Source organism: Condylostylus longicornis, unplaced genomic scaffold (assembly GCF_029603195.1).
Source record: "Condylostylus longicornis isolate FDR11 unplaced genomic scaffold, ASM2960319v2 ptg000044l, whole genome shotgun sequence".
Taxonomy (NCBI): domain Eukaryota; kingdom Metazoa; phylum Arthropoda; class Insecta; order Diptera; family Dolichopodidae; genus Condylostylus; species Condylostylus longicornis.
The window spans coordinates 201,756-213,879 of record NW_026578013.1 but is presented as its reverse complement, the minus strand read 5'-3'; the positions used below and the strand labels follow the sequence as shown (position 1 = coordinate 213,879).

The 12,124-nt window shown below is 26.5% G+C and overlaps 1 protein-coding gene across 3 annotated transcripts in view; it reads right to left on the bottom strand.

The window, feature by feature from the left end:
• LOC129610136 (uncharacterized) overlaps window positions 1-12,124 on the bottom strand; it is a 136,532-nt gene that overhangs the window by 32,021 nt on the left and 92,387 nt on the right. For all 3 annotated transcript variants that reach the window (XM_055522523.1, XM_055522524.1, XM_055522525.1), the window contains exons 6-9: window positions 9,063-9,190; window positions 4,526-5,262; window positions 3,482-3,552; window positions 3,203-3,427 (exon numbers count right to left, since the gene is read on the bottom strand). In XM_055522523.1, coding sequence (XP_055378498.1) covers window positions 3,203-3,427; window positions 3,482-3,552; window positions 4,526-5,262; window positions 9,063-9,190 — 1,161 coding nt within the window. The remainder of the gene's footprint in view (window positions 1-3,202; window positions 3,428-3,481; window positions 3,553-4,525; window positions 5,263-9,062; window positions 9,191-12,124) is intronic.

Genomic DNA, 12,124 nt, shown 5'->3' with positions numbered 1-12,124 from the left:
ATTCATTTTAAAAGGAGGATATTTGAAAGGATTTTATAGGAGGCATTTTAATATTTAACCTCGTTGTATGCATACCCATTGTTCTATATCGTAATAATAACATTTTTATGTTTATGATCCCATGCGTTTAAATTTGTATGTATATATTGTATAGTTGTGTATATAGAAACAATTAACGTATACAAAATTAATTTATGTGTTAATATAAATTTAAATTGGCATTTTGATTAAAATAATAATATACGGTAAGTCTTATTTTCTGTCAGTATTTCATTTTGAATTAAAATATAATTATGTGGTTTTGTTTCAAGAATTTCCTGAACTTGGCATCAAAGCATATTATGTACATATTATGTAGGTAGGTATGTGTATTTGGAGATTATTTTTTAAAAGGATGGAAGCGGTATGGAACAATATTAATTTGACAGTTGATAATTTTCAGAGTAGAATGGATTTTTTTTCTCTTAACGTATTCAATATTTTTTTGCTTTTAATTTAATATTTAATAATAAAAGGTTGTTATTCAATATTAAAACTATGAAATGGTTTTTAGTTCAAAATAGTTATGTGTCATTTTATTACATCGCACGTTTGCGAGAACAATGACATAAGTCAAAAAGCTGAGTCGAAAACTTGCTTTTATTGCTATTTTAATATTATAGTGCTCTTCTGTAACAAAATAATACTTGTGTAGAATAGTTCTATACCAACGTTTTTTAGACTTCGGTAGTAATTTACACTCTACGCGCTATAAATACTTTAAATTTCGGAAGTCGAAGTTATATTTTTGAGTTGTGCCGTTATTCCTCCCAATATACGATATGTAATTTATACATGAACTTATTTTTATCAAAACTTTGAAGTTTTCAAACAAAATAAACTTGCGTGCTCTAAAATAAAAGCCTGCGAGGCCGTAAATTAGTATATTTCTTGAATAGATTACATTGAATTCAAAGTTAAAAATTTATACTTTAAAATAAATTCGAACTTTTTATCAATTTCTTAATAGCTTTGATACGAAAAGTGATGTATAGGAATAAAATTACGGGAAATTCAAATTGGAATTAAATAAAGATCAGGGGCCTAGGTATAGAGCTCATATAAGGGGATGGGAATCACAAAAGATCCTATGAGTCGACGTGACGGGGGCTTAAGGATCTCGATCCCCGGGGAGAAAAAAAAAAACATCACTCATAACATCCATCACAAAACATACTACAACAAAAATCAACACTATACACTTCCTCTTGCACATCACAGATGGATAGGCGCAAACAACATGTTCCACATCCTCCAACTTCGCAATATTCTGACATCCACGATATATATTCGCCGTAGCTATTTTCGATTAGAGGTAATGTCCTAACAGCACCCTCACCAGTATGCTGAGATCAGCCCTGCTTTATCTTAACAATGCCTTCGTCCGCTTCCTATCGTTCTAGCTACCACGCTTGTGTGAGCCTCCGCCTACAAAACTGGTATTTTTAAATATTCCGTATTTTTAAATATTGTACACTGTACAATGAAACCTTCCAAAATCAAATGAAGAAACATTAATTTGCTTTCTTTATGAAATATAAAATTAACTGTCTTTTTTTAAAAGAAAGCTTGCTGGCTAGAATGTGTCTTATTACTTTTATTTCTTAAAAACAAATCAAGTAACGCCAAGTAAATGAAATTTTGAAATCATAATATTTTATATTTATATAAAATATCCTTTTAATATTATCTTCTCAGATGTCATCTTAAATTTTCAAGTCAAAAAATAAAATATCCTTTAATCCAAAAATATGCGTGTTAAAATAAAATTATTTTAATCGTAAATAAGTTAAACTTTTCTATAAATATAAATTTATAAATATAATTTTTTTTTTTTTGTTTGCAATATGTTTGGTATTTTTCATAAGTCTAAAAGCTTAACCTTATTTAATAACATCAGATATATATATATTTACTTGTATGTGTATTAAAGAATTTACGATGTTATAAACCCTAAGGGAACCAAGTTTTCAGGTGAAAAAATTTATAAATAAATGGGTGATTTTGGCACAAAATCCAAAAAAAATGAATCAAAATATTTGCTTTCAGGAAAAATTGAAAGTACGAAAATTTACTCATACTTATTTCATATAGAAAGTTCATACAGAAAAGCACATTTCACTTTAGTTTAGATGAGGACGACATTGAGTCAGGAAATAAGAGAAAACTCTTATCTTTGAAAATTCAAAATAATTGGTAAAAGGAAGTGTTTTAGATTTTTTGATCTTGCTGAGGCAGTATTTCGAAAAACTTCGAAAAGTTTTATTATACGAGTATCAAGATTTCTGAATGAATTTTCAAAGTTAATTATTAAAAATTACTTTTTTGAGTTACAAGGACTAATAATTTCTTCTATATTTTTTTGCAATTGGAAAATAATTTTTATTTATTTGAGCTTGAAACTTCAAAAGTATGTGCACCTACGTTAGAACTTTGAATAAACTCAATTAGAACATAAAATTAGAGCAGTATACATCCAAATTTACTTGATATTCTCATTAAATGACTGAAAAATTTACCAAGGGTATGATCGTCTCTCGGTATTTATTTTACTCTGCAAGTCAGTAGAAAGTGAGTAACTATCATATATTTGTGTAATGCAATTTCTGAGTGAGAAGTGAATTATTCAATATTTCGTATAACTTTATTTTTGAAAGTGAGACATTCAACTGAAAATTTAAGAAAAAATACAAAAATAAAATTGAAAAAATGACTAATCTTATCGGAAAAATGAAATATCCGTTAGAAAAATGAGGAATTCTGATTTGAAAGTGAATAAAAAGTGAGTAAAGAAGCGAGATATACGATTAGGCTGCTGTAAGTATTAAATGTATACTAATGCTTTAAAAAATTTTATTTATTTGCATAAGCTTTACCCCTTCCTATTTTAAATTATAGTCTTAAACCCTATAATGTGTGTTTAACCTAATATGTATTTAAGTGAGTATTTATTATACAAAATTTTCTTTGTACATAATATTTTTGTAAATATTGAAAAGTTTATTTACCATTATAAAAAATTGTATTTGATTTTGTATTTAAATTTTTTTTTTTGTTACTTCAAATATACATACACACATATACATATGTATTAATAACTTATAATATTAAATTGAGTAAATGTAAAGATTTGGTTTTGAAGCAAAAAAGAATAAGGACTTACAGGCATATACGATTGCACAAATTCCAAGAACAAAAAGTAAAGCAAGTACATTATCGGGTATATTGAATGTTGTTACATTTGATGTCTTAGTAATTGAATCGTTATCATCAAAAGAGTTGTTATTCAAGTTGCTATTGATTAATGTTTCATTTGGTGTTTGTGTTATTTGACTTGTGATTGAATCATCTAATATTGGATCTTCAACATTTTCTTCCTTTATATTCTCTATAAATAGAATTTTTATAATTTGTAAATTAGTTTATTTAAAAATTTCTTTACCAGCTTCAATATTTAATCCCAATGCCATCATAGAATTTTTTCTATCCAAATCATATAGGTTTCGTTTGAACCTTTTGATATAATAAAAAAAATTTATTAAATAAATTAAATGAAAATTTTAATTGTAAAAAAAAAAATGCCTACTTAGATTATTTTAGTGTTATAAAAAATATAAAAATTTTTAATTGCTAGCTCATTAATAGATTCATAATAAAAATAGAAAGAAGTTCTCTAATTACGAAAATCATGTAGGATCACATTTTTTTGAGAACTTATCACTACATTATTTGAATTCACAGTATTTCCAGTTGATTTCTAGTGGAGTTTTGCATGAAATTTGAAAAAGAATATAGATACATTTGAGAGTATCCAAGCTTTTTCGCTAGAATGTGATTATTTGGTCATTTTTGTAACAATTTACCAAAATACATGAGGAATTTCAAATAAAATTGCTTTGAATTTTTTTTGAACGAAGCACGTTTTTTAAAAAATTTTCTAATATTAATATTTTTTGATGAAAATTTCTTGCTATTGTTTAAAATAATTGGTTGATTCACCAACTTTATTTGGTGAACGATTTGAAATGGCAAGTTAATTTTATCTCTTCCACTATCTCTTTACAACCAAGCAAACCAACCTCCTTGGCGAATCTCAAAAGCCGCGCCAAATACTCCTCCGACAAGTACCCAAAGAAATTATGAAAGAAAGTCGCCTCACAGAATGCGCTGCCTCTTCCACATCAGGAACGGGCAGACTCCACTATCTTTTTATAAGCGACTCTGCGATTCATTGCAATATATGAAACGCAAAAAATCATAGCTACCAATCGTAGCAAAATAACTAATATTTTTTAATAATTTTAAACAATATTAAATAGAAAACTACATGAACAACAATGCATTGAAAATATTTGGGACTTAATAAAAATAATGCATAAATTAAATTAATTTTTCATCCAGTAATATACAATGGGGATGTGCTGAAAAAATAAAATACAAAATACTCGTATCTACACCTATATATTAGACATACATACATATTTACCTAAAATTTTTGTATCGATGCTTGTGATGTGTTATTTTATGAAAACGTTTTTTCCTTCTAAAATGCATTAAATAATTGACATCATAGCTATTCAAAGGATTATGATTTATTTTTGCTGTTGATGCAAAATTTTTTATTTTATTTTCATTTTGAATAATTTCTAAAGAATTTTTTTTTAAAGTTGATTTTAAATTACTGCCAGCGGTAGTAGTAGCATTTGGACTTTTAATAAAATCAATTTTATTTTTATAATTTTTTTGTAAATGCAGCTGATGTTGTGAATTTTCATTTACTGATTTAAATTCTATTGGAAATTCTGATGGAAGTACTGATGATGAAGATTGTGTATGTGTTAAAAATAATCCTTTTGTATTACTATTATTCAAATTATCATTTGATTCATCATTTTTTCGAGATAAAATTATAACATTTTCAATTTGAATATTTGGTTGATGTTGGTTATTTTGCTGGTACTGATGATGATGATGATGCTGATGATGATTTTGATTTTGATGATAATTTTGATTTCTTTCAATATTAAACATTTTATTTGTTTGAAATGTTGTTGGTAATATCTCTCGATTTCTTATTGATGCTGATGTACTTGTTAAATAAAATGTACTTACAATTATATGGACACTAGCTAATGCCAATACAAGTATTAATAATAAACCTAATATATGCGTTGTATTACTTTGATTCATACGAAGGAAATACCTTTGATAGAGCATTTCCACCTATAGAAAACAAAAAGGAAGATATTCTTGTTTATAATTATATTGGTAACGGTATATATAATTGAATAATATAATTGAGTAAAAAATATAATAGTGAAAGTTAATTTACTAGCAATTGAATAAAAATGAATAAAATGTCAAATGTCAAAGAGGTTTCTTTTTAGTTTCGCGTATAGTGTATATAATATGATTGTTTTGTGAATATTTATTTTATGGAGCTACTTTTGATTTTGGTAAGGAAATATTTTTGTAATCTCAAAGTAAAGATATTGCTTATTTCAAACAGAGAATTTGAAATTTAATCGTTTTCAGTTTCTCTTATTCGCATAGTAGCATTTATTCAATGCGATATATTTACTTCTTACTTCAGATAATAATTTTGTGTAGAACTTCTCGTAAAGTTGATAATAATACTTAAATATTAATTGTCAATACGCGTATATGGATGAAATTAAATGCATTCAAATTTTTAGCGAATAGTCATAACGTACATATATCGCGATTTAAGCGTAACCAAAAAGTATACACAGCTTTCCTTTAAAATTTCCATCTTAACACTAAGCCCATGAATCAATAATATCTTTACATTCAATACATTAATTATTATTTTCTAAAAATTTTTTTCACAATTTGGGCATAAATTTTTTAACATAATTTTACACAAAATGTGTGTGAATAAAAAAATTTTCCAAATTAATATTTTAATTTTCTTAATACACTTGGGGCTTGAATCGATCGACGCTATAAAAATTTCAATTTGAAAAATATTTAAAAATTTTATTTTTATCATAACATATAATACGAGTATTAAATATTCATTATTGTGGGTCCTGCGGAAAAATATTTGATATTCTGATTGAATTTTTGTTTATAACAAAATAAGTTTTTGATTATTTCAAGGATTTTATCATGTTTAAAATCTTAAAGACATGTGTAAGGGAATATTACTTAGGTCTTAATTATGCAAACAAAACATAACATTGATTTTAAGTTATTTTTGGACTTGCAAATAAAATTCAAAATAAATCAAGGGAAGAAAGACTTACACATTTTTAAAAGCTCATGCATCTGTTTAATAAAATAATCTTTAATATTTTAAACGCGCACAAATGAAATTTAAAAAAAATACAAAATCACTTTAAATACCGAAAATTGTAATTTTTATTCTTTTAATAAAAAAAAATTGTTAAAAATATTTTAGAAATAAATAAAAATTAAAATGTTGTTCTTCAATTTTTAAAGGTGACCATTATTATAATATCAATTATAAGTACATTTTTGTTTTATGTTTGTTATCAATTTCATATGAGAATTAACAATGAACTATTCCTTGCTACAACTGCAGAACAGATGGATGACGTAAACAGAGGAATGATTCAAGGTGAAAAAGGAAAGGCTATCGCAAGTAAACAATACTTGGCAGTCATAATGATTATTGTATAAAGCAATGTTGAAAAAAACATGTCAATTTCTTTATACCTCAGTTGGTACAGCGTCCGCCTAGAAAGCAAAAGGTCACTCGTTAGAAACCAGTTCGAGAAGAAAAATTTCTATTATTAACGTAAGCTATGCAGAAATAAAAGTGCTTAATTTAGATACTCTGATCACTCAATTTTATATGAAACAAAATATATTAGATTTTAAACCTGAAAAGGTTTTTCAACAAGAAATGAATTTATTTAATAATGTAGAAGGAAATAACACCGAAAATTTAATAACAGTTTTTCGCATCACAAAATTTCTGAAAATTTTGTATTTTAAAGAATTTCGCGTTGTTGAAATATGTAAGAGAATAAGTGAAAAACGGTCACACTATCCTATGTTTTGTTTTTTTGTAGAAAAAATTTACATATTGTGTACAAAAGCGTGTACTGTTAAAATTTGAAATTCATGTACATATGTATGTATTATGTAAATAAAGCTTGTAACAATAAAAAATACTAATGTAATTTAATTTTATTTTTTTTTCCGATGTGAATACCAAATGTTTTTTTTTTTGCATTTATTTTTACATATGTATGCATGTACCTCAATATTATAATAGATTTCGGCGAAATGTTAAAATACAAATTCGTGGATAAAAAATTAGGGATGGGGGATATAAAATTGTGTGCCTATTAAAGAATTTAATTGAATAATTTCGCGGTGATATAGTGATATTTTCGGATGTAAGATGATTTTGTGTTGTGATGTACTGTTATTAGAAAATTAATGCTGCGTTTTAACTGGAGTTACTTTAAGCTGAGTTAAATATTGTGATATCTTTATAGCTAAACATGTATAATATCGGACCTGTTGTAAAACTCTGGATTACGGCTAATAAAAAATCACTGTACGAATGAAATAAAAGTGTTTATAAATAGAAGCCTGAGAATCATCTGTGAACTATTTTAACCCAGACGAATACGCAATACAGACCTCTAAGCTGTAATCCGGCAAGAATAAGCATAATAAAGATGAGAATATGGAGATAGTGTCGAGTTCGCAGGGGAAAAGAATTGTTGGATGACCTAAGTAAATATAGTAGAGAATAGTAAAAAATAAAATCGCCACGGCTAACATTGCATGGGCAGAAGTAAAAAGAATGGCTCGTAATCGAGGGTTAGTTTGAGAAGCTTTGTGAAAGTCGTATGCTCTCTTTAATGAAGCAGAAGTAAAAAATAGTTATACATAGTATATAAACACCAAAACATTTTAAGTAAACCCGTTTGAGTGCTGTAAAACCCTATGGTTTCTGTAGCTAGCTTCAAATTGGCTGTTTTAAAATACAGTAAAAATAGATCAAGTAAGTGGCCAGTTGACATGTTTCGTTGAATTTTTTATGCCTGTTATTTTTTCATTGTTGATCTATCTAAATCTCTTGATTACTCTTGAATACTTTAAGAAATTTGCAATATCGTAAATAGAAAGTATATTTTTCCTTTTATTGAAGCGCTCTTCACTTAACTTTTATAGGTTTAATTTTCATGAATTTTACCGTTATATTTACGCATATTAACGCTTTTATCAATTACTTAAGAATCCATAAAAGGAAAGTATTAAGAAAAAGTTTCTTTCGCTTTAAAAAAATAAAACAATTTAATTAAAAGCATGATTTTTCTTCACTTTCCTTGAAGGAAAACCTTTAAAGACCCAATTTTAGTGAAGAAGAAAAAATTTTTTTTTGCAACTTTTTTTTACTTTATTTAATTTTTCTTTTTGAAACTTTTCTTTTTATCACAATTTATTGTTGCTCCTTTTAAGAGCAGAAAGTTGAAAGGGAGACGGTTGTATTTTCTTTTAGGTTAAAAAATATCCTTTTATCGAAAATTTATAAAAGATTTAAAATTTAACTACGATCTATTAATAAGCTTTAACTTAATAATTTTCATTTTAAAAAAGTGCCAAGTTCGTTTGAGTAGCAATAAGAGTAAAAGTGAAAATTTTAATAAAAAATGTAAAGGAAAAAAAATTCCAAACTGCAAAATTTTCTCAAAACACTTTTTTGTATTCATACATGCCCAACATAATAACATGTGTGTGTGTGTGCTACACAATTTTAATATGAAAGTGTGCATATGCGTAGTTTGTTGCAAAATTATAGTAATTTTCTATAATCCTTGAAAAATATCAAATTTAAATTAAAAAAAAAAAAGTAATTTAATTTATTTGTAATAAATTAGTTTGGTATTTTCGCAGGGTCATTCTAAGCGAAATGATTACCAGCATGTTATTTTAATATATGAGGGTAAAATACAAATAATTTTAATAATATTTAATTAATAAATAAAAAATTTTTTGATCTTAAACAGTATTCTCACCTGTAAGTTCTTAAATTGATGTGTACTACATAATCTTATAATGACCTTGTTTAAACGAAACCAAAATGATATTGTCGGACTTATTAAATTCGGATTTCCTTCGCAATTACGATTATCACTTTCTGAACCTGAAATTTTTTTTAGAATATTATTACATTTATTAAAAAAATTGATATTAATAATTATGGAGTGAATTATGGAAGTGAAAAACCGTCCTCTAAATTCATGGATAAGTTAACATTCTTGGTTTTGTAAGACTTCCATTCTAAAAAAAACAAAACGAACTGTGTTAATTGCAAGCCTTAAAAGTTTTGAACCTGAACTTCAAATTTTAACCCCGTTAGCAATTCGAAATTGTATTCAAGACGACGATTTTTGTTATTCAAGAATGACGATTTTTGTTATACATGTTATACATGAAAATTTTTGGGATTTCAAATCAACAAGACTGAATTGATCACATAGAAGAAGATGCCTTTACGTATAAATTTATAATATTAACGAATTTATGTTCTCACTGTTGATGATCTTTTGCTTATTTGGGGTACATGTCTTTTGGGGTATTGGAACACTTTACCGTTTGATCGGAGCCTGAGAGCAGTACCATAAATCATTGGTTACTTTTACTTTGTTAATTTAAATATTAGTTGGAATTTACAAAAGAACTTTGATTTTATTTTAAATTTAAATCCTGAGGCATACCTACATACATATAAAGTAAATGTAAATAAATTTCTTTTATACTTCATTTGATTGATATTTTATTTTTAATACTTTGTGGCATAAAAAAATAAAAATAAAATTTTATTGCCTTTTCAAAAATTATAATTGCTCTAGAACTATGTATAATAAATATTTTTTTACTTTTCATAAATCAAAGAAAATCTATCAAAATTGAGCATGTGTCAGTTTCAGTTGACCCAATAAATTTGGATTTCAATCGAAATTCTTGAAAAATGTAAATTTATAGTTAATAAAGATTTTTAAGGAAATATAGATAATAAAATTTTATGACAATTTTATGATTTGTAATATTCTAACATAAGATTATTTAACCAGAAACAAATAAAGAAATAAAATGTATTCTCGTTTCAGGATCTTTTTGTTAAATTCTAATATAAGCATTTTAATAATCTTGAAAATGCCTTAATCTTTGAATTAAAAATGATGGTTTGGAAATGAAAATTTTATAGTTTTAAATAATAAAAATTTATATAAAAAATTTAATAAAGAAATCAATAAAGATTTAAAGATATCACACTTTGAGTAAAAATGTTAAATAACTCCCTCAGAAAGCAATTTTCAAATCTCATGCTTGACCTTCCGGTGACCTACATATATATAGCTTCAACACTTGAAGTTGTCTTCTTTTTGTATTATTTTCGTAGCCAAAATACGTATATTAAAATTTCTTGTCGCGTAACAGAATAAATTTTGCTAAACATGAATCAAACCACAAAATTCAAGAATATCAATCAAGTTACCGAATTAAGTAATATAGATTGGATAAAATTAAGCAACTATATAATGGGCGGATGAGCGGGCTAGGTGTGGCTCAGCCTTGGACATTTTTCTGGCGGAATGGATTTTTGTTGCCATAAAGCAACTGAAAATGAATATATGTATATATAGGCATTATTTATCGTGCACTTACCGCAGGTGGAAAGCCCAGTCCACATGCACGACAACAAAAAAGATGTGATCAAAATACGACCATAGGAAATTGGATGGACTCGGTGGGACCAACCAACCAACGTAACAATACACAGAAGTGGTATTCTCTTCCATAATTTTATTTGCATACCCTAATACGAATTTTATCGAAATACGAAATGTATTATAAAAAAATCACACACAATTTAACCATTCATACACGTTTTTTCATATATGTACATAAAGTGTTTATAAGCACATTTATATGGTTTGCAATATTTTTGCTAAAATGAATAGAATTGTAATCAAACTCGTACCTAAAAGCTTGTATCCATTGTGGCCGTAATAATGGCTAAGTATACTTCTTGCTCATTTTCCATTAAAAAAAATACATTTTTTTGTTTCCTTTTCACCCTTATGCAAATTGAAAATTATACAAGTTTTCTGCATTGACTTATAAAAGGATAAAAAAATATGGTGGCTGTCTTGAATTATTTTCATTCTTTGTCTATTCCAATGAATTTATATTGAAGTGTGATCATTTTTTAAAGTTGAAAACAAAATCAAGCCTTCAAATGGATTAATGATGTGTTCTTCGTAATCAATGTTTATTACAAAAGAAAAAAGAGAAAGGAGAAGAGGGAGAAGGAAATGAATAATAAAAATAACAATAATAATGGAAAGTAAGTTGCACTATGAAAAATAATGCCATTTTTCTAAGATTGCTTTTAAAATTTCGAAGAGTGTAAATGGTCTATTCAAAATAGAAGTTAAAATTTCAATTAGACAATTAAATTACATATCCTTTCTGTTTGTTACATAGAAGCTACTGTTGAATACATAGAGAATCAATGCACGAAACCAATAACATCACGGAATTTGAGGCAGAAAAATCTATTTTCAATACCTGATTTAAATTAGGAAGAAGAGAATTAGAACTAACTAATACATAATTGAAAATCGAAAGAACATATTATTGATTGTAATCGGAACATAATTGTCAGAACCCGCAGGTGTTTACTAAAAATTTCCAATTTTATCCATTGACCCGCTCATTTTATGATTTTCACACTAAACCAAAAAGCCAAATAAATTAAAGAGTGTAACGTTTTAAGGGAACGAGATTGATGAAAGAGTCAAGTATTAGACGATTAGACCTTTGGATTAAATGTAAGAATAGTCGGATTAACTACCGTATTGCATGTACCCCGTAGTTTTGGTCGGCCCATTAGTATTTTCGTAAGTAATGAAACAATATATGCAACACGAAGTTGAAGAAAGTTCCTTCCGTACTTTTATCGTTTGTTGTATTGAAGGTTAACAGAATGAAGAGATTTGAAAGCACGTGAGAAGTTCGAGAACATCGTCCGAATAATGTTATTGAATGAAAATAAATATAATTTTAATAG